The sequence below is a fragment of the Larus michahellis genome, chromosome 7 (assembly GCF_964199755.1).
Source record: "Larus michahellis chromosome 7, bLarMic1.1, whole genome shotgun sequence".
Taxonomy (NCBI): domain Eukaryota; kingdom Metazoa; phylum Chordata; class Aves; order Charadriiformes; family Laridae; genus Larus; species Larus michahellis.
Window position 1 is genome coordinate 23,284,603 of NC_133902.1, and position 27,185 is coordinate 23,311,787.

A 27,185-nucleotide genomic window follows, 5' to 3' on the forward strand; every position below is an offset into this window, starting at 1 on the left:
ATGAGTTCTTTGCAATTGCAGTAAAAAAGTGTTTTTTTCTTATGAATTGCAAATTTTTATTAGAGAGTTCTGTGGTGTTTGTTGTGTTCTCCTAAGTATGGCATTGTTACTGAATTTGGATATCTGTACCCTTAACCTGGCTTATCTGTAAAGAAAGTGAAAAAAGGAGCTAAGACTCAGTTTAATATGATTTGAAATGTTTTATTTTCTACATAACTATGAAAAAATGGTTTAAAATCATTGATTAAATCCTGCTTTACTGGAGTTATGCAAACTTCTAAGGAAATAATAATGCCTTATCAGTTGTGTAACACTGTATGAAGAGAGAAAAAGCAGACTTTGAAATTTTTGCTGCACGTATCTACCGCTGCTTCAGCCTAGGCAAGTCGGAGGGTTTTTTAGGTGAGATACCTACAGCACAGATCTAGTTCCTGCCTTCTCAGTGTATAAACTCCGGCTCTAGCCTGCACAAGTGTTTAATCCCTTCTGTTAAGATTCAAAGATGAATCTGTCCTTCTCTAACGCCTTGTTTTAACTGTTCAGAGCTGTTTTCCTCAGATTTTAGTGGGACTTAAACTTGGCCTCAACAGAAGGATTGGTTGGGCACCAATTTCTTAAATCAAATATTTAAAGACATTTCTGTTTTTGCTTTTCTTTCCAAGGTCAGTGCTAAAGGCTCTTTGTTTCTAATTTCAGCTACACAAGATCCATTTCTTTTGAAACCTTTCAGGATTGCAGATATTTCCAGTCGGGGCAAAAAATCAAGGGGTTTTGGTTTTTATTAGAGTGGACAAAGCCCTCGCAGCTTTGCTCTCGATACACAATGAATCTTGCTGGAATATATAGTTAAACAATCCCTGGTCATATGAGGCACAGCTAGCTTCAGGTTCTTTTCTGCTTAATTCAGACCAGAACCTTGCAGTTACCACTCTGTCGTCTTAGGTGAATGCTCTTACCACCTGTATTCTGGTGTGGATGTTACTCATTTGCCTCTGTTCAAAGCTGTTCTGTGGATTTGTTAAGAAGTCCAGAGAATCTTACAATCCTCAACATTTTTATTTCCCCAGCGGCAAATAGTTATTCAGTCTTACATCCTGTGCTGCTGTTGTAGGGACATGAGGATTCCTTTGCTTTGCAACAATGAGCCTCAGCTTTTCAGATACCTACTGAAAATACCAAGTTCAGTTAGTTGTTCACCCACACGGAAAAGTTGGAAGAGTATTATTGTCCGTAAATGTTTAGGTTCTCAAATCCTGTCGACAGGGAAATGAAGAGTCGTCTAGTATTAATGTAAATAATAGATCTTGTGCACTGGGAGCTTCTACTCTAAGAAGGTTTTAGTTAAATAATTAAGTGTTCTTTAAATATTGGTGGGATGTAAATGGCAGGTGTTTCCTGGTTTAGAGAAAGAAAATTCTGACCTGTGCTTTAACCACCAGAGTAACTCTTCTCCCCAGATATGTGTTTACCTGCTAATTTACCTATGCAGATATGAGATATTGCTTATATGTTGGTGGATTTAGACATTTGTCAGTGCATCTGACACGCTCACTTTTGGTAAGATACCTGTCTGCATTTTATTTGGTGTAATTATCAAGGAGCAAGTCGTCTTCATGCCAGTTAATACTGGGTTACCTCTTACTGTGGTATTTTTTTAGATTTTGGTTTAAAATATGTTCAAGTTCTGTGTCTTGTAACAGTAGCACTGAACAGCAAATTGCTGACAAACTTTTTTGAAGTATGAATTGTGTTTTGGTTTTTTTTTGTTTCTTTTTTCCCTGATGTTACCACGTTCTGTTCCTCAGAATGTTTTCTCTTTCTGTGATTCCTTTTCAGCTGCTGCACATAAAGTGTGATAATGATGAACATATGTTTCAAAGACCCTCTACTTTTTTCTGGTGTAACAATGAGGATTCACCTCCTTGTTTAGATATCTCTTCCATTACGCTTACTCCTAGGAGTTCTCCTGACTCTAGACTACCATCTGGATTGTTAATACCACCACCTTCAAAAAGTGGTCTTCCAAAGCCAACCAGTGAATACAGCTGCCCAAGACCTCGTGTAATCCTGCTGTGCAAAAGCTTTTTCAGTTTTTTTGGCTTTCCTTTGTTCTCTGTTGTCTTTTAACTTGTATTATAAATGTGCATTTTGTACAGTGGTTAGAGGACAGAGCAGATGTATCTTAGGTTCTCTAGGGATACTCTTAAAAATACAGAATTTGTGAAGATTTACTCTTATTTCTGCATAGCTTTTTCTCTCCCACCCCCAAAACATAAATTCTTATTTTCCCAACATGTTTAAATTAGTTCATTAATTAATTACGTCTGTGTTATCTGTCAATCTTTTGTCAAAATTCTTCATATTAAGAATAGTTATTCAAAACAAACAATTCTAAAGGTCCAACTTCAAGGGCTTCCCCTCCCCTCCCCCCCCCCCCGAATTTGTAGAAATTAAACAACTTTTAGCATACTTTGTAAAAACTCTGTGCAAAATGAAGGTTGAAAAATATTCTTAAATATGAAATGGGCATATTGCCTGCTTTTTCATAGCAATATGCTTATAGTCTCAACTCTTCTTCCATTTGCAAGTAACATTTGGCTGTATTTGGCAATCATTGTGGCTTTCTGCATGTGTTCACTAAATAAAACTGCTTCTTGTGCTCGTACGTATTGAAAATATAAATTTCTTAAAATAACCAAATTATAGTTTTACTTAAACTGGCTGTATCAATAGTATTAAAATGGCCAATAACTTCAACAAAATGGCATATAGGCAGGAGATGACAGTGTAAAGTTTGGGTTTGCTTTATTTGCCTAAAAGACTTATTTAAGTTTAAACATAAATACTGTTTGGTTTTTTAATCTACCTTCTAGGTAGCTATAAACACTTAGCAAATAAGGAGAATCTACATTAGCATTTACTGTCTCCAGGACATTCTAGGATTATCCATCAACGTTGACTGGAAATGTAGGTTAATACATGGCATGTATACTTATGCATTAAACCTGATCCCACCTTCCTTGGGCAGGCAAACCCTGTCTACATTCAGAGAGGGTTTTGTTTGTATGAATAAAAGGATATGAGATTCAGTATATGTTTACTTTGGGTCAAGCACATCCGTTGCCCTGCTTTCAGTGGGAGCAGATGACAACACCCAGCAATCTTCCTGACTTAAATTATACTGGTTCCCTGGCCATGCACAAAGGCACCAGGGGGTTAATGCAAGGTCTATGAACATAGTAATAAGAGCCTGTTGTGTCTAAACTGTATGCACTGAAACCTTTTTACAACAGCCTGCCTTTGAAATTGCTGTCCTAACTCATGTTGAGGTCAGTAATAGTTCTGTATGTGGTCTTTCCAGGGAATGACATGACTAATTTTTTTAAACAGAACAAAAAATCCGCAGCATGTTAAATGTGGCACTGTTTAATTTTTTTTTTTTCCTTTGGCATTTCAGTATACTTAGGTAGAATTGTCCTGGTTTTTTGGAAATATTTAACAGTTCTAAATCTCTCCTAATCCAAATTTTAAATAGGAATTCAGACCTCCTGAGAAATAGGAAATGTAGGACTTCAGATTCTAGTTTTCTTTTTAAGCAGTGTATTCAGTGGAAAACCACGGATCAATGTCCTTTCCTTCTCAGCAGCCACTGCAGCCTCCAGAGGGAAACCGAGGGAGTTCAGAGCTACCTATAGGCTTGGCTTAGAAATGTGTGCTGTGAGCTGTACCCTGTGAGAGAGCAGCTTCACTTGCTGCAGCAGAGGCACTAAAGAAAGCAGCATTCCAAAGTAAGGCTTAGGTCCACGAAACTCTCACGGACCTGCAGTGCTAAAGACCACCTGCTTGCCAGGCGGTTGTATTCACGTATTCTGAGTAAAAGGATCTGTGTGACTAATTTCACTTGTGCTTAAAATTTTTCATGTGAATATTTTGGCCAAATTGAATCTTATTTGAAAACAGCAGGCTTTCCCCGTGCCTGGCTCTATAGTCTTTCTAATACAGAGAACGTAGGGGTTTTGTTTTGTCTAAATCATAGCATTAGCATGCAAACTAGTTTTGCATATCTATTGTGCCTTTGGCTTGTCAATCTCAGTTTTAATCTGTTTCATCATCTGTCTTTAGTTCAGTTTGCTCTGACTTGACTGTGCCTATTTTGTGTCCTGAGTAATGACCTGATGGCAGGAGGAATTAATCATTAGAAAAGAAATATGGCTATAGAACGATAGTGATTGTTGGGTTTGGGATTTCTTTGCCTATCCAGTGTTTTTTTGAACCCTTCCAAATTCCTGGGCCTTACTAATGCAATCTCTTTGGTTCCACATTCAAGGATGAGAGTTTTATTTTGGATATTGATGTTCAGTGTATTGGATGTCTAGATTGTTACTTACCAAAAAATTAATTTGAAGCTTTGATCACACCAGGTTTTTTAAGTTGTCAAATAAGTTATCACGTAAGGAAGAATTAGTAAACAGGAAATATCGCGATTCTATCTTTTAATTTTAGCTACTTGTTCTGTGCACTCCAGAGTGTAGTATATTTTTGTTGTAGTATTACCTTAAATGAGTCTCGTGAACGTACCTGTATTCATCCGTCTGCAATATAGAACTGCTTGTCACCAGCTTTTTCAGGTTTAACTGCGATACATTTCTGGCTGCACCAGATGGACTGAAAATGGAAAAATTACAATGCTGCTTATATATTGGAGAGTTTTAGCATGTCTCAGACTCTGAACTGCAAATGCCATTTGCTTGGTGTCAGGAGCTGTTTTTTGCATGCTGATGGTTACTTTTAACATTTTTGAAAATGTGGCATTTATCTGCATGCTGAAGAATTCAGTATTGTGATCTGTTTCATGTGAAATATTGCCCTAATATTTATTGTCCTTATTGTAGGCAGGCAGTGTGACACCTAAATCACCCTCCACTGACATCTTTGATATGGTTCCCTTTTCTCCCATATCCCCTCAGTCATCAACACCTACTCGCAATGGTACACAGCCTCCTCCAGTACCCAGTAGATCTACAGAGATCAGTAAGTTTTGTAAGAACTGACCTAATTTTGCTTACATTATATTTTTTTAAATGACGCATCTTTAAAGATTTACATACGTTTTGCATGAAAAGCCAAATACAGTTTTTGTAAATCACATTCGTTAATGCCATTTCATTTTTATACCATCTTCCCAAAGACATTGAGGTTGCTGCCAAGTTATATTATAAATAAATTTATTTACTTGCTGAAGCTATTATATGGAGAGTTTGAGGGAGTTTGGTGGGGAATTTTAACTTGGCTTTTCTTTTACAGTATCTCTTTTGTACTTCAAGAATTACTTTCACTTCCTCTTAGTTCTTTCCTTGACAAGCCACAGTTGTAGCATCTAAAGCCTACATTTCTGGGGAAGACAACGGGTGGAGTAAGTATCGTGATGATGATGCAGAAGGGAGAGCTGAAGAAGTCCCTCAAGATGTAGACTGACTTGGAATACTGATTTTAATGCTACTTTTCATACCATCTACAGCTTTGTTTTTCAGTTATAATTGATGAACCTCTCCAGAACTGTGGAGCACTCCTAAAAGATCTTCAAAAGATGATTAACAGTAGCAATTTTATTTTCTAAAGGCTTTGAAAGCAGCTAGGGTAAGGTTCTTGGCTTCACTGGAAATCTTTTAGGAGTCCACAAAGTATTTTTAAAAGCCTTGGAAATGCCTTGGGGGAGAGGAGAGCGGAGCATGCAGAAACAGTGATAACGGTTGTAGAAATAGCAGTCTGTGTGTAGTATCTTCTATTGCTGATGCCTACTTTAGTCTGGGTAAGGAGCATTAATGTTACTGCCTGCCACCATATAAGACCACATTCGAAGAGTTTCTGCCTGTTTTGGGGAATGCTGCTAGTATGTAGAATTTTCAGGTATGAATGAGATGTGCACAGTTATAAAAATGCATTGTGAAACCTAAGTCAGTGGGTGTGTTCCCCAATACCGTATCCTACGCACCTTTTGTTTTCATTACTCAGAATGACCATCACCCTCTAATGAGAAAGTAGATGTCAAGGCTATTGATTCAATTAAAAAAAAAAAGTTATTTTTTAGGAGAAAATTTTAGGTTAGTTTAGATTAATTTCTATGGGTTTTTCAAAGGGTATATTAACAAAATTAAAAACTATTCTATTATTAAATTAATATTAATTATTAAATATTATTAAATAACTTAAAATAATATTAAAATATTCGAATAGAATATTAGAATAGAACTTCTATTAAGAGAATTTTTACAGCTTTGTAAAGAAGAACAAAAGTAATTCAGGGACACTCCCTCCAAGAACTCCTTTAGTGTTTTCGAATTTGTTCCTCTGAAACTAAAGACAATGCCATGAAATCAATCTCAATGTGCAGATCCGGCTTCAAAAATAACAACTGCTATTGAATTGCAGGGTGAGATTATTTTTTTTTTTTCACCTGTTGTCCTACCTCCGTTCCGTTGAAATTGTGGCTGGAGATCTTGTGGGAGTCAGCGCTCGATGCTGAGTGCTCTTGAGAATTCCAACCGCGTAGGCTTTGTAATTACTTAATGAGTGAGTTTTATAATACAAAAAATACTATAAGTAAGTCACTTATTCAGTGATATGTACGGTTTAAAATAGTTGTTTCTTCTGCATTTCATTCATTTGCATTAAATTAAGATGATGTAGTTCAGAGACACGGCAGTCGGTGTCTTTAAACTCTCTGTGCTCCTCAGTGTGCCGTGCTTCAGAGACTACAGAAGTACATCGTAGTCTTCATGCTTTTGATCCCTGCTCTTCAGTCTATGTCATAGTACTTTTTATGTTGAAAATTGTCGCATTCATCAGCTCTTGACACCCTTTGGCATATTTCAGAAATGCAATTTGAAACAGAAGAGGAATCTCTTATAATCAAGCAAGGACTTACTGCCTTCGATGAGAAAGTTCAGCTCCCATAAGAATCTCAGTCAAGCTGTGTAATGTTACATTACTATAATAATGTACAATAAGTTGGTTTGTACGGTGTTATTGCTGCCAGTACAAGCAAGCTGGCATTTCTTTCTCCAATACAAGTGAGATAGGTGGCGACAGAGAGGAGCTGAAGTTGAGTCTCCCATTTTCTGAGGTCTTCTGACCATCTTTTCATGTTCTTACCTCTACTTTGTCACTGCACTTGAGCATTTTTTGCCATCGCTTTTGATGAAATTATAGGGTGATTTTCTTGGATTTTCTCATTTTTATAACTGTCACCTTTATCACATTCAGTAGTAAATAAGAAGAAGGGTACGGATGCATGACCTATTTGCTAGCGTCAACCTTAGTTGCTGTGTTCGTCTAAGTGAGGTTAACCTGCCTATTATCTAGGGATGACACTTTTTCTGCTCAAGCAAAATGAGCTTTTCAAAGCCAAATTTCATCTTACTCATCAACTGGCCAGTTTGACAAATCACCCAAGAATAACACTGCACAGGAAAAACAGGTCCTATTTGCAGGGCACCAGTAACAATACCAAGCACTTTGGTTTCCTCCAAGACCAAGAGCTTCACAGTTGATAATCGGCACCAGGATGGCAATTGAGCTTTTCATAAAGAGAAATGCCTAGAGTTAGAATTCTGCTTGCAAGCTCTCCTTTGGGTAGTTTCCCCAGAAAAAAATGGGGGGGAGGGGGGGTGTGTGTTATAAATTACATCTTTTGCTTTGACTAGCTTGCAGTATGTAGTCCAAGAAATCCGGCATTCTAATACTGGAAGAGTGCAACACCGACCTTTTCTCAGAAAGGCAATTATCTCCAAAGCATTTAAGCTTTATAAAAGGGAGCAGTTTCTTGAAATTTTGAATTGTTATTCAGCATCATACCAATATGGCTTCTCAGTAAATGTCTGGTCACTACCAGGTAATCAGTGATAACAAATAGATTGATTTTACCTATTTTGAAGGAGAAAATTGTATGATTTTGGGACAGAAAGTTGCAGATAGGACAAATAGGTGGTGTCTCTTTAGGTAATAATTCCAAAGAAGTGGTTTTTTTCAAGAAGAAAAGCCCTTTCTAGAATTGTATTTATACTCAAAATGTTGCTAAGAAATACCTCTCTTAGTTTGCAATAACCAGCTTGCAGGCTAAAGATAAATACCGCAGCCCAGTGTACTAATAGCTTAATTGAACAATTGACCAATGCATAGTTAGTGCAACCAGAAATGCTGTGTTAAACACCATGCTGCTGCTTCCTTATGGAGTGAGGGATTGCAAACTTTGGGTTATTTTAAAGGAAGGAATTAATTTATTAATTTTAATTATTTAAAGGAGGAATTAATTTATATGTTTCTTGCTGGCACAGCATTGTTGTCTTATGTCAGAAAAGAACTGGAGAGGAACACTCTCTATCAAATTGTTCAACATTTATTTCACTCAAATGCATCTTGAACAATCCGAGGTCACAACTGGCAGATGTAGAAATCTGCTCCAAGATGCTGTCTTTCCAGAGATTTAAGAGTCTGTTGTTCAGAATAACGGTGGAACCATTTTTTTATGCTGTAATAATTCCAAAAGAAAAAAAATAAGGAGTAGCCTGCAGCTAAGGGAAGGTCTTCCTGGACTCTACTACCTCAGCTGATTCCAAATATTTTCTTGGGTGCTTGTCTTCATTGTGATTAATTTTTATTTGTCATCACAGCTGCTCTAAGACATCTGGGGAAAACATATAGCAGCATAACTCCATGCCTGGATGATAGCTAAGGTAAAGAAGATTGGGATGCAAAATGCAGCAGAAAAGCTAAATATTTGTCATTTTGATTGATAATTGCTACGTTTGAGTTTATTACAGAATGCAGGTTGCTACTCTCCAGTATTCTGTCTTTCTTGCCCTGAATGTCAGATAGGTCACTGAAACAAGAATTTATTATGTGTTCATGTGTTTCTGTGGTTTGAGTTGCGGATGTAAAACATCAGCATTTCATGGTATTGAATTTGTTGGTCGATTTCCCAACCTGCGAATTTATTTCCATCCAGAAAAGGGGAAAGGGAAAGGAAATTATAAGTGCTCTTTGAAAGGATCATTTTCAAAGATTTACTGGTTGCTTTGTGTTGGAGAAAGAAATACCTGACTACGCTACAATTATTTTGGGGAGTGTGCCAGGCAAGATATTCTTGTTATAATTAATCTTCATGCAAATACTGTAACCTGAAATAAAAAATTACTGATTTATCCCATCTCTGCTAAAAGGGAGGCCCCTGTGAACAGTGGAGTGAATGGTAGCAGATAAGCTTATGGAGATCCCATGCAATAGTGCAGCTCTGCAGAGACTCAATTTTAGTATTCATCCAGTTTCCGCGTGTTCTTCAGCTGCCGTTCAAAAGAGAGATACTGATGATGCCATTGAAGATATTCCATAGAACCTTATCCCTCCCTGACTCTTAGCAGTGCAATCTCTCATATGACACGCAAATTTTAAATGCAGAAAAGCAGTTGTACTATGGAATTTTTCATCTGCTTTACTAAAATGGTTAGCATGTTATAGTAGAGATAGTTCCAAAAATAATAATTTTTCATAGAAACTCATCTAGGAAATACTTCTCTATTCTGAATTTGGTTCTGTACAGGGTTTATTAGGCTCTGTCACTTAGAATAAGTTACACTCTGGTTAATTTTAAGGTCTGCATTGAATAACAATAGAAATGGAGTAATCCTTCACCCGAAGGCACCTGACACTAAAGGAGCTAAAGCTTCTGCCAGTTTCCTGCTAATGAGCTCAGAAGTGCTGTCATTAATAAAAGCCCAATAATAAGGCATGAATGAGAAAATATCCATAATACTGTACAAAATGCTTGCTTTCAAAAATAGCCATAGGACATATTTCAGTACTTAGAAATGCAAGAGTTGCGTTCTCTACTGTTTTTTCCTAAATACATTCCTGAATGTTTGCTAAGGCTTGGTGTTGAAACTGGCTGCTTTCAGCTGTCTGACCACACAAAAAACTGTCAGCTCGTCAGCTCCTTTTAAGGGTAAAAAGAACCTATGGAGAAGGGGAGAAGGAAAAAACAAAGAAAGAAAGAAAGAAAATGAAAGCATAATCACGTTTTGCCCAGTAGAGGTTAGATTGAAAGTCAAAGCTGCTATACATCTAAAGGTTACTTGGTAGGAGCATCAGAGCATCTGGTTGCACTGGAGCAGACTCATTTCGGTTGTGAAAGAGGCAGGGACGAGGTAGATCCTAATTTTTACATTAGATTATCCTAGTTAAAGTCTCTTTTGCACGCAGGTGGAATTTATTTATTTAGGCTCAAGTGGGCTTTTGGAATAAGTCTCTCCAGTCTGGGCCATCTCCTGGTCCCATGTGACAGTTTATAGCTGTTTAGCTGCAGTTTTTGAGATCTGTAATTAATCAAGTTTCTGCTTGTTTCTGTATACTTTATTATGTGAATGAATGGTGGTAGCTAATTATTTAAAATGCCTCTTGTGCAGCCTGATAACACCTAAATGATTAGGTCAGAATACATGGAGACTGACGTGCATAATAAAATGTTGAAGAGCCTAGTACAAGTCTGAAGTATAGGTCTAAAGCTCTGACTCCAAGGAGGCCAAAATAAAGACATTTATTTAGCTATATGCACAATCTTCAGCATCAATAAGATGACAGGTTAACACTGTACCATGGATTTTCCGTCAAGTAGTCAGTTGTCAGCTTACGTATCTTGGATGTTTAGTGTAAAAATCTGTGGTTAACCAGAAAACTAGCTAGTCTGTACATTCAAAGATACTAACAGCCCCTTTTACTCTTACGTTCTTAAGCTAACGTTGTTTTAAGGTAGGTAGTATGCTTACCAGGTCTTGCTGAACAACCATGAAAGCTAGGAGACAGGGTATGGTTTTAATTTTCTTTCCACCAATGACAAGACTGTATTAAGTTGGTTCCGTAAATTTTGCAATCAATGCAGTTGGGTTAGCAAAATTATTTTCTTAGTGGTTTACTTCAACGCAGTGTGGGATAGACAGTCTGTATAGATGGCATGATTACATGTAGAGGGAAAAAAAAAATCCCATTGCTGAGAAGGGTAAAATCCACAACCTCAAAGTATTTGGGCTGTCAGATGTGAAGAACCAGCATTATGCTGTTCTAATAAGAAAAAAAAAAATGTATCGGAGGTGTTTGTTCCTGTCCAGACAAAAAAGAAACAAACAAACTCCTTCACCACTAGAAAGCATACTACGGTTAAGAAAAAGTGAGACACTATATGGTATTATTGACAGAGGGGAATTTGCAATCATTCAATGTATGAATCCAGATTTAGTGGAATTCTAGGGTAAGTGACCTTTCATGATTCTGTGCTTTTTTCATTCTTTCTTTTTTGACTTGATCGTATCCAAGATTTTAAACCCCTGACAATTAGTTTTAGTTACTGCCAGCTGTGCATTGAGGAACTCTATCAAATGAAGGCCTTACCTTCCATGAGTAAGAGTAGTTTCTTGTCCTTACAAAGATATCCTTAACCTGATGGTGAGAAGTGGCAGATAGGGGACAGGAAGGCTAGTTTGTTTGCAACAATATGTTTCTGACGTAATGCTAAGATGAAATTGGACAACTGATGTCCAGGTGTTTCCTGTTTATGAAACTCCTATACACACCAATTCCAGAGCGCACTTTCGTAGAAGATGCCCCATTCAAACTGAAGCTTCTTCTCATCGGATCCCTAACATTCCTGTAGAAGTCACAAGCACTAATGAAAGCTAGGTAGAGGCTTAAACAGAAGTTGATGGTGTTCTTGGAAAAATATCTGAATATTAAACATTGGAAAATTGTAATTATCAAAGACCTGGCTTTCAAATTTGGATGTTAAAAGTTGTGGTTAATCAGTTGCATATCTGGAGGTGCTGTTATTCAGCTTGTAAGGAGGTGTAAACTTATGTTTTCAAAACCTATTGTCGTAGCCCATACCTTTTCTCTCCATGACTCACTTTTCTGTTGTTCCAGAGAGAGACCTTTTTGGAGCAGAACCTTTTGACCCTTTTAGCTGCGGAGCAGGAGATTTCCCTCCAGACATTCAGTCCAAACTAGATGAGATGCAGGTAACTATTGAGTTATCGATTAGGCAGTTTTCTGTGGCTGTATGACTATTCTTGAAATACCTGTTTACAGTATTCTGAAAATGTATTCCAGACTGCGTACACAAATGCATACAAAAAAACCTATTTCTCACTATTCCTTTTGTAAATATATCTCATCATCTTGGAGTTGGAGTTTGAATTTTTCTGAAGATCCTTAGCCCATGGTATTAATACAGACACCTGCACTAATTTAGGATTTCTCAGCAGCATAATCAAAATAGATACTGCTACTCTTGCCTGGGAAGGGACTGAGCGAACTGAAAGAGAGCTGAGGTGAGAGCCCTACAGATGCACTGATGCTGTAACTCTTCGGTTCCAGCAGTCACCACTATCCCACTGGATCCTAATCTTTCCCTCATTGGCATCGGTCTGTTTTTTCATAGTGTTGGCATAGGCAGAGTACATGCTTTTAAGGTGCCACAGTAATTTTCTCCTGCCTTTATAAATAGCTGTATTTGACTAAAGCACTCTGGGACAATTAAACTGTTGAGAATTGCCTCAAGAATTCTGAACTGATGTGTTTTTATCAGAAAATGTTTGTTGATCCTGAAACACTCGATAGTATCTGCTCAGTTACTGACCCAATTTTGAAGCAGTTCGAAGAAAAAGCTTTCAAGTTTTGGAATAAATCACTCTCTTCAGTCAGACTTTCCAAAGTGCTAGTTCCTTGCCAGTTTGCTTATCTGTACTTTTTTCAGGAGCCTGCCAGCAAAACGAGAGGCTGAAAATACTGGGAACTCGAACTTCTAGGATCCTGGCTCCTCAGCAGAAAGTGTTCCCAGGGCTTCCAGCCCTCTTGTATCTTGAGAACCCCACAAAGTCCAATAGCTAGTTCTCAGGCTTCTTCAGTTCCTCTCTTCTGCCTGGAGAGCAGGAGAAACATTTCAAAATGGCTGAAATAAGATTTAAACATTGTTTAGTTTACCTGAGTAAAATTTTTGCATTCATCTTCATTGTGAAATTTCACTTTCCATGTCAGTTTAGGATGGTGCCACCGGCAAACTCTGCTCACTGTGAAGTAAGAAATTCAGATTTTTGCTTCCCTGTACTACGGCCCACATAGTTTCCAATAGCAGTAAAAGCCAAAATTGGTTTCTTTGCAATTGCGTTAAAAATGCTTGTGTTTTGTGAACGCTGTGATGTTATTACCAAGCCCTTTAGCACAAAAAGCAAATGTTTTAGCATCTCACATTGATAGATATCAGTGTTTCCATTGTGTATAGCCTATTTTAGGAAAACGTATACTGTAGTATCTGTGATACTAGGAAGAATCCTGCGACCATAGCTAAATGTCACACAGTAAGAGTTCTTACTACAGGTAACTTTTGGACTAAATTTTATATTGTTAACATATAAAGCTGGAAAGTGTTATCACCTCATAAAACATCAGTGAATGGAACAGTAGAAATCTTTATCAAAAATTTTTAAATTCATAAAATGAAAAACTGACATCATTGTTTGTACTCTCTTCACCTGAAAAAGTAGACAAACAACTAATAAAAAACAACCAAACCTTACGGCATTACTATGTCCTATTGCAAAGAATATTGCATTGGTCAGGTGTTACCCTGTGCACATACATGTTTTGGTTTTTTACAGCTTTTTGTATGCTTTATAAATGAGTCTCACAATTAGAGTGTCTAGCATATCAGCCTGGGCATACCCTGATGTTTCCACTGAAAATTAACTAGTGGGCCTTTATGTAGACACAAAACTTGTTCAGGTGCAACCCAATTGAGAAGTGTAAAGCTGACAGAGTGTGTGTGTGTGGGGGTGGGAAATAATATTCTGACTTTGGTCAAAGCAAAAGCTATGTGCAGTTATTTTACTCGGGGATTGGTGGAAAATACAGATTAAAACATGTTTTTCCTAATACCTTTTTTTATCTTCTTGTGCTTTCCTGGGTGCCTAGCGTCAGCGATGGTTGGTATATCATATTTTAATAATGGTATTTAAAGCATTTACAATTGAAGTGTGCATGTGTTCATGTCTGCTGTCTTTATCTTTATGTATGTGTGTGTACATATATATTTATAAACTTTTAAGATTTATATTTTATGTATACAGCTCCAAGTCAGGGCCATTTTAATTTTTAGGGGCCTACGATTTTTAAGGTAGGGACATCTGATTTTAGTTTTCTTTAGTCTGTCTTATCAGCTGCTAATAATACTAAGCCTTCGTTTTCATTCTGTTTGTTTTCCACGTGTACTAGTGAAATCTCCAGTTTTCATTATGAGATTGTCAGTAGTGAAATGTTTTAAGCAAAACCTTTGATACGTAGATTTTTGTGTTAGTACAATAATAATTACTTAAAAACTTGCAATGAGCAGAAGATAGCTGTGCTTAAAAATTAACGGTTGTTAGATACATAGCCTATAAGAAGGAAGGTGAAATGGACACTAGAAAAGCTAAAAGCACACAAAACGTAATGTGCTGTGGGAAGGCTAACGTGAAGGAAAAAATCTAGGCTGCTTTCCTTTTCTGGAATGCAAAGTGAAGGGATCTGTTGTCTTCACGTAATGAGAGTACAGCCTGAGTTTCAATAAATATGTATTCCATTAAATGTACAAAGGTAGGTTGTTTCTGAACACATCTAATAGTTCAAAATACCCTCTGATGGGGTATTAAATGCAGTTTATCCCACACTCAGAGTGGCAGGCAAGCTGCCTCGGCGCCGGGCAGAGACAGCCTGGTTGGAGCAGCTCAGTCCAGACTCTCTTATCCTATTTCTCGTGTAGAGTTATGTCTGTGTAGAGTTATCTCTGGGTGTAGGGATGCCTCAGCAAACATGCCCCAGTCTGCAGAAAAAGCTGCCTCGGCCTGCGTGTGCGTGGGAAGGTGATGTGTAGGCAAAGCGGGAGAGGAAAGCACAGCGCAAGAGGCGTTGGAGTATAAACGCTAAAGGAGTGGGTGCTTTTCCTTTTCATCTGATACTCTGAATTTAACGAGGTCAGATAAAGTTCTCTGACCTCTGGGGGAACATTCTTACATCTAAACTTCAGTTAGGATCCAAGTTTCACACTTAAGCTCTTTCTATTCCATTTCTCGGTCCAGTCAAATTTGGAGAGCTCAAAACTCAAACATGTGCTGAGATGTGACTTCTGCAGCTCGGGCCTCTCTCTGATGACTATCCAGCCTCCCGTTTCCCCCCACCCTTATGCTGAAACGTACTTTCATCCTCTCTATTTTGACAGTATCCAGACATTAATAAAATGAATTTGTCTATTTTCCCAGAAATCTTGCAGTGAGGGGAAGTTTCCCTGGATCATGAATCATACCAACAACAGCTGCTATAATTTATTAAAATCTCAAGGTAGTTAATATCATAAAGCTTCCAGGAGCTGCAAGCCATTCTCCCTGCATGGCTTGAAGCAGTCAGTAGGCTTGTCGTCTTTCCATTGGAAATAAGTTATGCCCAGCCCTCTAAATTGTCTTCTCGGAGACATGTAAATTTACCATTGGTTCATTGGGTTTGTGCTGACTTAAGTTCATCAAGGGAAGTCACTGTGAAGTGATAAGTGAGTTAGCTTCAGAGCCATAAGATTGACTTTGTCAAACTTGTCTTCTGATAAAATGGAATTCTTTGTCTTATACCGTTTACTGTTTTTAACCAGAATAGCTCACATCTCATTATCACAGACATAAAAAAAGTGGGAGTTTTGGAAGAGGGATTGTTTTCAGGTCACTTTTTCTAGTGAAAACAAGGTTTGCTCCTCTCTTTGAGACCAATCATATCCTTTAGTAAAATACCATTATTTTTCTGGGTAACTAAGATGTTCAGTCCTTGAGTTAAATCACTTTGAAACTAGAAAAGTTACTTTACGCTGTCATCATGGGGATATGAACACAGAAGTGAGGCACAATATAGATGCATGCTTCATAACCCTTCCGGTTCCCGCTTCTGCCCAGTACCAGGGATGGCCTTTTTCTTCATTCCCTGAAAACCAGCAGATCTGGGAGATTTTCTGACCACATGAGGAGTTACATTTCCTGAATTTTTAAAGTATGCGAAGCCATAGCACACATGTTTTTTAATGAACAGGCAGTGTGTTATGTTAAGAACACATGTTATTAAAAGCTGAAATGACTGAATTTTACAAGGCAAAATACTTAAAATGCTGTGTATTAAAATTAATGATACATTTTTTTATATATAGTATGTAATGTGTACCAAGTGCTGACTATATATGTCATTTTTAAAGAAAAAAATATTCTGCCTAACACATTAATCAAGTTTATTAGGAAAAAGATAAAAACAAAACATAAATTATAATCTGATCGGTTATTCCAACTGACTTCATTATTATTACAGCTGCGAATGCTGGGTTTTGGAGTAGAGAGTCGAAAGTAGGTGTATGCTGTATGATGGCTACTATAATAATCATACAGAAGCTTCAAGTAGGAGCCATAAGACTTGAGAGACATATGCAGTTCAAGTGTATAGATAAACAGTCTGAAGTTGCGGCAGGGGAGGTTTACATTAGATATTAGGAAGAATTACTTTACTGAAAGAGTGGTCAGGCACTGGACCAGCCTGCCCAGGATGGTGGTTGAGTCACCATCCCTAGAGGTATTTAAGAAACCTCTAGATTTGGCACTTCAGGGCATGCTCTAGTGGCAGAGATTGTAGGTTGTTGTTTTTTGGGTTTTTTGGGTGTGTGTATGGTTGGACTCGATGATCTCAAAGGTCCCTTCCAACCATGAAGATTCTATGATTCCATGATTCCTGAACGTGGACATAAGGCTCAAAGTGTTCTGCATTGCTGTGAGAACGACACCGTAAGATACTTATCCTGTTATCCGCATTAATCGCAGTTCAGCTGTGTTTGGATGTAAAGGGGAATCTTTTCTTAAAACCTTGTCTTCCCACAGCTCGCTTGACTACTGACGGCTGATTGGATTTTTTTATTTTTTTTTTTTAATTATATAGTATGTTTGCAAAAGTATAGTTTTGGAGATTCCAAAAATTATTTCAGAATTTAGAGTTATTTGGCAAAATTTGAGGGATTAGGAGTGGAGATGGCTGTGGGAGATCTGAATTCTGTGCTTTCCTAATCTCTGGAAATTTCCCTGCAATCAGTTTGCCAAAGAGAAGAGTATACTGGACAAGGATGTTGTAATTTCTTTTCCTTTTTGAGGGATACATTTAATTTAATGGGAATATTGGTCGAGACAATATAGCTGTCTTTAGTTTATACTCCTACGCATTTCTTGTCCTCCACTTCATGAAGAAGTCCTCCACTCATTCATGAAGCAAAAAAAAAATCTGGATTTTACATTCTTTTAAAATCTGAAAAATGCCCACGTGGCCATCTGGATTGCCTTGATGTCCTCTTTAACGTTGTTGGGCTTTTTTGACCCTGTGGTTGGCCTGAAAGTTTTAGCCTGCTGGTGACTGTAGTATCTGAGCCTTGAAGATAGTGGGGTTTGTGTGATTTAACAGGTGAACATTGAAATGTCGTGTTCCTGTTATAGACAGCTATATGCATGAGCCCCGTTTTTAAGCATGCATGTGTTAACACTGCATTTCCTGGCACTGTAGTGGTAGGTTTTACTTCCCTATCAATTCTGCTCATAATAGAAGCTGGGTTCTAAGGTATGCAACTGGTAACAGCACCTGGCAACCACGCTGCTATTTTCTTTTAGAACCGACAATAGTTCATTACGTTAATAAAGTTAAAAGGTTTTTTAAATGATTATGATACGTGTAGTGCAGCAATCTCTTTAACGGATTAATATTGATCACATTGCAAATATGTGAAAACGTGATTGTTTTAAATCCAAAATATCACAGCTTAAAAGAGGGGAAGGATTAAGTGGTGGGGGAAAGTGGTCTGGAGAGAAGTTGCAGATGGAAAGGTCAAGGAGACCACTGTTCTTCAAGAAGGTAGAAATAAAGTCAAGTTATAGCAAACACAAGCTATGATCAGTGACAAAATATCAGTTTGTACGGAATGAAACAAAAATGAAAAAACCCCACATGATCAACATAAGAGCAATGAGATGTGTGTGCTTCCAAAATACCTAATCCAATTTGCTCTTAGCTAGCCAGAAAAAGGGCATTCAACGTGCAGCGACGTAAGACACCAACAAACGGTGCTTAAATGTATAGAAGAAAGATAACAGCACGGAGGGCATGAATGGGATGCGTGTTCGGTGAAAGGGCTCTCGATTGCTAAGAATGAAGCTGGCTGTCCTTGTTGAACCAGTTGCCGTACTGTTCTACTATTGCAGCTGTATCAAGCATCCTCAGGTTGAAGCACAAACCATCCCCTTTCCAGCCTCATAACTGGAATCAGCCGTTAGATACTTTAAAAGATTTCAGCCCGACTGTAACTGAGGGGTTTACAATTTAACAGGCTAGACTGTCGGGTTAATGCTCTGAATTCTGCTCCTTTGACTGCAGTTACATCAATTAATCGTATCCTTTGGGTAAACGAACAATGTCTGTTTATAACCAGATATGTTTGACCCGGAAATTCAGATACTGTTTGCTTGAAATATCTTTTGCATTGAATGCTCCTCCTGTTAGCACTTTGAAAAAGACAAAGGAGAGGGGAAAAAAAAAAAAGTCAAAATACACCAGTGAGCTTTGGCAGCACCGTGTCACCCAGGCAGAGCAAACTGGGTAGCACAGTTGGAGAAGGTTTACACCGCAGTACTGCTGCTGGCTCACCATCTCATAGTATGGATCTGCCTTTAGAAAAACGCAAGTTTTACTGGGGAAATCTCAGATTGCTGCAAGGAAGTTTATTGGGTTTTTCAGCATTACTCTTACGGCAGTAGCTGATGGGGTTATTAAATATCCATACGCTTTTAAAATCCTAGCTTGTGGTTTACATTTGTTTGAAATTAAGCTGGTTTGACTTGAGATTTATGTTTTAAAGCCAAAAAGTATGCTCTTGGGGAACTGCTGTGCATTTTGAGAAAAGGTTGGAGTTTATGCCTAATCCCAATAGAGGTTGTTTTACAAAATGACCTGTTCACAAGGTGTTTGCTTCATGAAAGCACACGATTGGTTTCATAGCATGCAGTCAGCATTCTCTAAGTGAACTGTACGTTAAGACAACACTGAACTGACCACTGTGACAGCTGCCACCGGAGCTGATGTTCTCATGGCATTTCTGTTCAGAGCCCTTGTTTCCAATTGCTTATAGCTTTACAGCACTTCACCTAACAGACTGACATTTTTTTTTGACTCAAAGGTGACTTTTCTCTTGAAGGTCAAGCCACAATTATTCTGCTTCTTTTAAAGCAAAAAGAGAAATGAAAACAAGAGCATTTTGCCTGTATTACAAGTGCTGCTGTTATTTTAGAACCGGTGCAAGCTGAATACGATTTGTAAACCAAACACAGGTACTTGTAGAATGAATTCCTTTTCGACAGAGGGAGCGGTAGCATCTAGCTTATAACCATTTTGGTGTTTCTACCAATACAACTAACGCACGTAAAAAGAGGATTTTTGGTCTGAACCTTTAACGAAATCCTTTGTACTATCTGAAGACCATCGTATTTGATTTCACTGAGTTACATGCCTTTGAAATGCACAGGTTGGTCATTTGCGATAGAGCAAGTATGATTTTATTTGCCATTTTAATGAAGCTTGGGTGGCAGTGGGCTGGAAAGCACCCACCCATCTATTTAACTGCAGAGGGAGCGATTCAGAACAAACCTCTGAGGTGGGCTTGAGTACTCTACTTTTTGTTAGACTGCTTCTAAGATAAGGGATTACTGAATGTAGGAGACACCTGGTATTAGTAACAATGTCTGTAATTTATCTGAATCTTTAAAATACAAATACCAGAAACTCTTTGGTCATATAGCCCTAATCTTTCCTGCTTATAAACATGGTGCAAGTCAAGCTTGTTTGGTTTTGTATCAACCTATGAATTTCCAATATTTTTATTCTATACTATTTTCTTCATTTTACATACATACTGCATTTCTTTTTTTGTACAAGATACATCCTTCTATAAGTAAACCACTAAGACTTATTAAAAATCAGCTGGCCAAATAATGTAAATGTCTGTGAATTCACTCCGAAGTATCCTTATGGTTTATCTGCCTAAAGATAAGCTCAAATTTAGATGTTTTTAGAAAGAGAGCTTAATCCTTCAGAAATCACTTTCCTTTTTATTAACTATGTCTTGTTTTATTGCAGGAGGGGTTCAAAATGGGATTAACTCTTGAAGGCACAGTATTTTGTCTTGACCCACTAGACAGCAGGTGCTGATGACAAGAAATTCAATGTGAAATTCCTCTGCAGTGTTGGGTTTGGTTTTTTTTTTTTTAATTCTGAACACGTATTCACAGATATTATGTGTGCCAAAAATTGCTTTTTTCAACATGTAAACTCTTGTAACGTTTGCTTCTGTAAAAATCCAACTTAGTTCCAGTCTTTCCCTGTACAAATGTAAAAAATTGTATTTGTTTATGAAATATGAATTTAAGTTACGCTGTTGTGTTTCTTTCTGTCACGTTTCGGCCCGAGTTTACTACGCTTCATGACTATTAGCCTGGAGAAGTTCCTGAGAAAGCTCACACATTACCTCTCTGTTTGCAGACGTGCAAGCATGATTTTTATGTAATACTTTACCTGGCAGCATTTTGAACTTACGCTTCTAAGACATTATTTAATATTCAAGCCATAAAATGATTAATATCTAGTGCAAAAAGTTCAAATTGCAGTGAAAAAGCAGAAAATACTAACCATTAATATATACTTAAAAGATAAATCTGGATGCCATGTAATTGATTTCCATTACTGTGTATGGTTACTACGCTGTATATATGTTGTTATTAGTTTATAAAATACAGAAGATCTTTAGGTCCTTAATTCGTGTTTTTGAAACTAACAATTTGTTAGTATGCTAATTAGTGTTTAATGAGCATAGAAGAACTGCTAAATTGCAGAACGGACAAAGTAACTGCCCTTTGTTCTGGTATTTTATAGCTGAACTGTAAAGTATGTAATTTGGAATTCATTACATGATAACCATAACTCAAAAAGAAGGTTATGGTCTTACATATACGTAGGAATTTATGTAATTTTGTGTATAAGCATGCACTCTGTTTACTGTGCTCAGTTCTGTTACTTTCAACACCTGAGTGTTTACAGTCAGGCTATGTTGAGTATTTTTTTCAGTCTGCTTTAATGTTATATGTCTTACTATAATTTTGAAGCTTGCTCCAAGAATTCAATATAAGTTAGTAAGTCCTTCATACCCACTGGTTGTTAATGTTACAGAAATAACTGCACACCAAAATTTTCAGCTGCAAGTGAATTGAACGCTGACCTGTCTATGCATATACTCTTCATTAATCTTTAGCATAAGCAATAAAATACCATCTTAAACCTATCTCAGAAAATTATGATCATTAGTGTTTTGATGCCCAAGCTCCACATGAGTTCAATTCAAAAACTTTAAAAACTCTAATATTTTTCTCCTCAAAATATACAGCTGTGGGGGAAAAAATATTCAGATTTTTTTTTTTTTAATATATTTTCTTTCCTTTTTCATGAGAGGTTTTTTGTGATACGGTTTTATCCTCAACGGTTACAGTTTACACTAAAAATGCATTTGGCAAATTCATCATCACGTGTATATCTTATGCCTTGTTCGACAAAGTACTTCTGCATGTACCTTTGAGGTCCACTGAAATGAATGGGATTATTCCTGTGCCGAGGCTGACGTATGCTCAGGTACCTTGCTGAATGGGGGCCTTAACGTTCTACATTACATTAGTCTTCCTCTCTCTTATTCTGTGTTCAACATTCATATAGAGTATTATATATAAATATATATATATTAAAAATATATAAAATCACTAACAAATAGAATAGTCTATGTTTCATAAAGAAAAGTCTTTATAATTTTGTTTGTCCTATAGTATTTTGGAATTTGTATAATGAGGATGTTTAGTAGCCATTGCAATGGCCTTTTTTAACAAATAGAATTTGTATTTTTATTGTACTTTAAAAAGCTTTACATAATAAGCATCTATTTAGTGGTCATTTATTATCAATGGTAACACTAAGATAATATTTGCACATTTTAAGAAACCTTTTTCGTTACTGATTTTTACGATAGCTGACTGCAAATGGCATGGTTAAATATTACATACCTGCTCGATCCATACAAAATTACTTAAATCAACACAACAGTGCATTTTTAATGAAAAGATTATGTGATCCAATTGGAAACTGTATTTCTATGTAATCTCAAATGTCTGTTTAATTTTGCCTAAAATAAATGTTTTTAAATAAATTGCGTCCTAGAACACGATGTTCATTCGGTAAAATGCCCAGAGGGAGGGAGGGTGGGGAAGTGCTTAAACCTTGGGCAGGACGTGCCACAAAGAATGGTTTAGCGCTGAAATGTGTCAAAGTCACCTTAGATGCTGGCAAGAATCTCATCTCAGCCAGAGTAGAATAACTCCGATGTTTGACCTTTATTAATGAGTTTGGTCTAATCTGTAATCAGCAGAGAAAAATCGTGTTCTATGTGCAGTTACTTAATACTAATAATTAGGGACTAACTTTCTCCACAGTGCTTCGTGGATTTAATGGACTCTTTTTTTTTTTTATTGCCTTTTTTTTTTTTATACTTAGCTGCTCAGTATACTTAGCTACTAAGTGACCCTAATGGTTATTTAAGGAGTAAAGGATGTATTTCAAGTCTTTCTGAATCCTAGAAAGCAACCTTTGTGAATGAGGTGTGTTAATGGGACAGGCTGCAGCATATGGAGTGGAAGCTTTTGAGAGGAGAAAACTACTCTTAAACCATCTGGTTATTTACTTCCATTGCAAAATTTCTCTTCAAGCTAATACTCAAAACCCATGTAACCTCTGCCATTTGTGGAGATGGGGCTTGGACAGTTCATGGGAATTGGCGCTGTCAGGGCTGGCAAGTAAGGGGTATGTGTGATCTCCTGTGAGTTACAAACACGAGCAATTCTTTCTCTAAACTTTCTTAAAAAAAAAAAAAAAAACCCACTTAAAAATCCCCAAAAACTTGATAGCTGTTTTGGACTGAGAATATGATGTGGTTCTGCTGATTGTGTGACCGCAGGCGTTTCACTTGAGAGAAACCTGTAAGAAGAGAGTAACACCATCGACTAGGTTAGAGACACGGTGCTAAATGAGTTGTCAACAAGACTCTTTTTGGACTTGTAAATTTGCCTTCCAGCAAAAATAAAATACCAGTGCAACTGGGTGCTACCAAATTTATCCACGCTTTTTCTCTTCCTTTTGGGTATCTTTCCCTTTTTTTTTTTTCCCCTTAAACTTCTTTAAACTGTGATCACGCTGCTGATTGTGCTAACTGTGCCTGTATCGCTTCGTGGACATGTAATACCAGATTTCGGTTCTGCTTGTCAGCTATTGCACTGGCGTGTCATACCGAGCTATATTAACACCTAGAAGCAAGATTCCTCACTTTCTGTTCCTTTTTTTGCATGCTATGGACTATTTTTCTCTTCCTACCTGCTCATTGCACCATGCCTGAGTAACTGAGGAGCTTAGGCTAAAATTCTTCTTAAGTCAAATAAGCTGATGCATGGTGTGTTTTCTTTTTTTAACCTTTGATAAATTCCTGAGCATGACTTTTGGACGTTAATAAGCTTAACCCATTGTTTTTACTTCAGATTGATTTCTGAGTGGCTGTATTTTGTCCTTCCACGTGACAGGTGTGATTTGCGCTAAAATTATAATTGATCAAATCGCTCAGATTGGCCAAGATCAAATCCTTCATGTGGTAAAAGGAGTTCCATTTCATTTTGGCTTCACTTATGGAAAGAAAGGAAGGAAAAAGAAAATTCTCACACTTGCAGAAGTCAGTGCGGTTGTGTAATCCCAGAGGTGATTGAATGTGCCATGGAATGGGCTGGCTCTGAGACTTCATTATGATGATTATTTTTCAATTTGGGGAACTAAGCACGGTCTCATTCTCACCAAGGAATTCTGCTTCACAAAAAGAGTCTCTTCTGCAAAGGAAGAGAGTGCCACTGCCTGAAAAATCTCTAGTCAAACATCCAGAGCTGCTGCGTTCATTGCATCTTGTCAGTCACTGGAGATCGTCACCCTTCGGACATCCTCTTAAGGCAAAGAAAAAGGTTAATAATTGCAAGCAAGCTCTTTGGCTTTCTTAATTTGACACTTGAGGGTTTTCTTGTTGCTTTTAAAGTCAGAGAATGCAGAAGTCACACTTAAAAAAAAAAAATATATCTGAATAACTGGCCATATGTTTTAAGATTCAACCAGAAATGCCTGCTAGTAGGTGTTCTATAAGGTTCAGGTAAAAGACAGCTAGTAAGCTTTGGCACATAAGTAGCCTGTATTCTGCCCCCCCCTTTAAGGCGTATTCTTAATAAGAGACTGAGACGTGTTGTTTTGTCAGCTGGTGAAAAGTACATAGCAGTTTTCATCAACAACAGAGGAGTTTGAATATATCATTTTGTTCAGTTATTTCAGAGTGGTAGGCAGTGTTTTGTCGAAACGAAAGCCTGACATTTGTAATATATGCAGCCTTCTCGAGATGCTTCCACATTCAGTGAGTGTCAGTGCATAGATTAAAGAAATTGCAGATTTATTTATTCATCAGACCAAAACACTTCCTGGAACTACAAGACTCTTTCGGTGGATTTTGTGGGCAGCATACATAATAATTGTGTGTGATGGGTTTCTGAACATCTGAATATGCAATTTAGCTTTTGTGTTTAAGAAATATAGTTTGGGATGGAAAAAACCCTGCAAGTTTAGACTCCTACGGTGAATTCTGGAACGGACTGAACCTATTTTAAGGCTCATATGAATGACGGCAATCAAAATGAATATATTTGAGTTTGTGAACTTTTTTTTTCTTTTTCCCCATGTTTTCCACTATTTATTTCATTAAAGTTTATGCCTTGCAATAAATAATAAGAAGGAGCAGAAATAGATTCAGAAGGAAGTATATAAGAAAATTAAAGGGGGAAAAAATGGCATCTTTTGCCAACATCATCCAATTTAGTACCATTGCGGGTTTTTTTCTGAAACTTAACTGATTTGGTAGCTTCTCTCGTTCTGCCCTGTCACTTTTTATGCTCACATGAGGATTGCGCAAGGGCAGCCAAGAAGCAGATTTGCCATATTTGCAGTCCACAAGAACTGCTATGGGAGCGATTTCAGCTAGCCAGAAACAAGGAATGTTTTTCCTACCGCCTGTAGCCTTGTTACGCGGAGTAGGTAACTCACAGTTGAGCCTCTGCCAAGGTGCCTGCCTGCCACAAGTTCCAATTTCCATCCATTTATCCTAATTTCTAGTGGTTTGTACCGTATTAAAGACCTAGCTGATTTGTTTATCTGATGAAGGCTTACAGGAGGAAAGTCTTCTGTACTTGAAGCGCTATAGTTAATTGTGCTTATACCCATATAGATTGGAAAGCGTGACAAAAAGAATAACGATCATCCATACTTTCTGAATGCCTATTACTAAATTGTTTACATAAATTAATATCCTTCTCCCAAAACAGAAGTCTTGGAATAGGCCCTTAAGAATTTTCATCAGTTCCGTTTCCTTTGCAGCATCATCCTACACACAAACTTTTCTGGCTAAAAAGCAACTCGGAAAATCTATTCAACTGAGCATTTGTAAATGGTACTCGGGGCTCTGCCATGCGTGGCATTTAAATTGTTGCAAATTTCATTTCTTTATATTATTGTATTCTGTAAACATTCAGTAAAATCAAGATACTTTTTGAAGCTTCTGTGCAAAAATTAGAATTGGAATATTTTGAGCATTTTTCACTGCAAATAACTAAATGAGTTCTCTAGCAATCCGTACTGGTTTGCTTTTGAAAAGTACTGTGCATTTTAAATATTTTGAGGTGTTCTTGATTATTTTTAAAGGAACTTTGTTGTTTTCAAATAAAGTGATCCTTGACGCTGTGGAAATACTGAGAAAATACTTAGCCTGTGTGCTGCACTGGGATAAGATTATAAAGAAGTTATGGTTCTTGGGGGGAATAAAACCAACCAACAAAATCTATTTGAAGGGCCTTGTTAGACTGTAAAAATCTGTTTATTTCATGCTCATTGTTAAATTTTAGGGTATGTTAGAACATACTTTGCTAGGGTTGTTTTGTAGTAGGAGAGCGCTACTATAATTGCAGATTACAGTCACCTACAGTTTAAACAATGCAGGAATGGGTTTCCCATGTTTTTGCAACCTTGTATGTATTAGAACTCTATGAAGAAGACAGAATAGATCTGAATTTCTGAGACACTTCGACACTGTAAAATAACAACATGGTCACACGTAATTCGTGGCAGATAAACCTGAGATGCAAAATGAGCAACTACATTTGGAAAGAAAGGTAAGAGGGTTTCCGAGATAAGCGAGAGTGAGAAATTTTACATGAGAATGAAAATGCTCTATGGGATTGCTTGCCTGGCAGGGCTCAGCCATGCTCTGTTCCCAAGTTATGCAATATTTATGTAGTTTTAACTGATGATCTGAGATACTGCTTCTGAGAAGCTAAAAAAACCCCAAAATTAAAATAATGCTTGATGCTGCTTCCATATTATCAATTGAATGTCTAGTGATCAAAAGTTTTAATCTTGACTTGTGTGTGTCTGTTTTATCATCTTTATGGTTGTGAGTCTACACTAAAATCTGTCCCTCGGGGTGTATTTTGATAGTACCTGTAGATTGCCATAATATTCAATGTACATTGTAAAAAGATTCGAGAAGGCTGTGATCTGTGTCATCACAATCGGATGCTGTCGTAACATCGCAATGGATTGATGTATGAAACTGAAGTAATATGGTGTCATAGAAGATTCCATTATTTAATAGTCCTTTAAAAATGGAGGTATTTTAAAAGAACCGAGTGTTATTTAAAAGGCAGAAATGTGTGACTAGAGACCTAAGTAAACAAGATGAATTGCCTCTTGGCACTCTAATAAATAAACCAGTAAGGCCACTAGAGCCACATGAGTCATAAGACCATAATGAATTTACATGAAACTTAGGAACAGGGATTTGTTTTCTCAGAACCAGAGATTCAGTCTGTCACAGACCTCCCCAGTTAAAACGTTGAATGCCA

The 27,185-nt window shown here is 37.3% G+C and overlaps 1 protein-coding gene across 10 annotated transcripts in view; it reads left to right on the forward strand.

Moving 5' to 3' along the window:
• GULP1 (GULP PTB domain containing engulfment adaptor 1) overlaps nt 1–26,028 on the forward strand; it is a 172,303-nt gene extending 146,275 nt beyond the window's left edge. For 5 of the 10 annotated variants that reach the window (XM_074593821.1, XM_074593822.1, XM_074593824.1 and 2 more), the window contains 5 exons: nt 1,837–2,061; nt 4,893–5,031; nt 11,965–12,059; nt 20,260–20,324; nt 23,787–26,028. In XM_074593821.1, coding sequence (XP_074449922.1) covers nt 1,837–2,061; nt 4,893–5,031; nt 11,965–12,059; nt 20,260–20,324; nt 23,787–23,802 — 540 coding nt within the window. In that variant the 3' untranslated portion in view covers nt 23,803–26,028. Of the gene's footprint in view, nt 1–1,836; nt 2,062–4,892; nt 5,032–11,964; nt 12,060–20,259; nt 21,464–23,786 lie in introns of those variants that run through there. The other 5 variants (XM_074593826.1, XM_074593827.1, XM_074593829.1 and 2 more) reach the window with 3 other exon arrangements.
• Nucleotides 26,029–27,185: the final 1,157 nt, after the last annotated feature.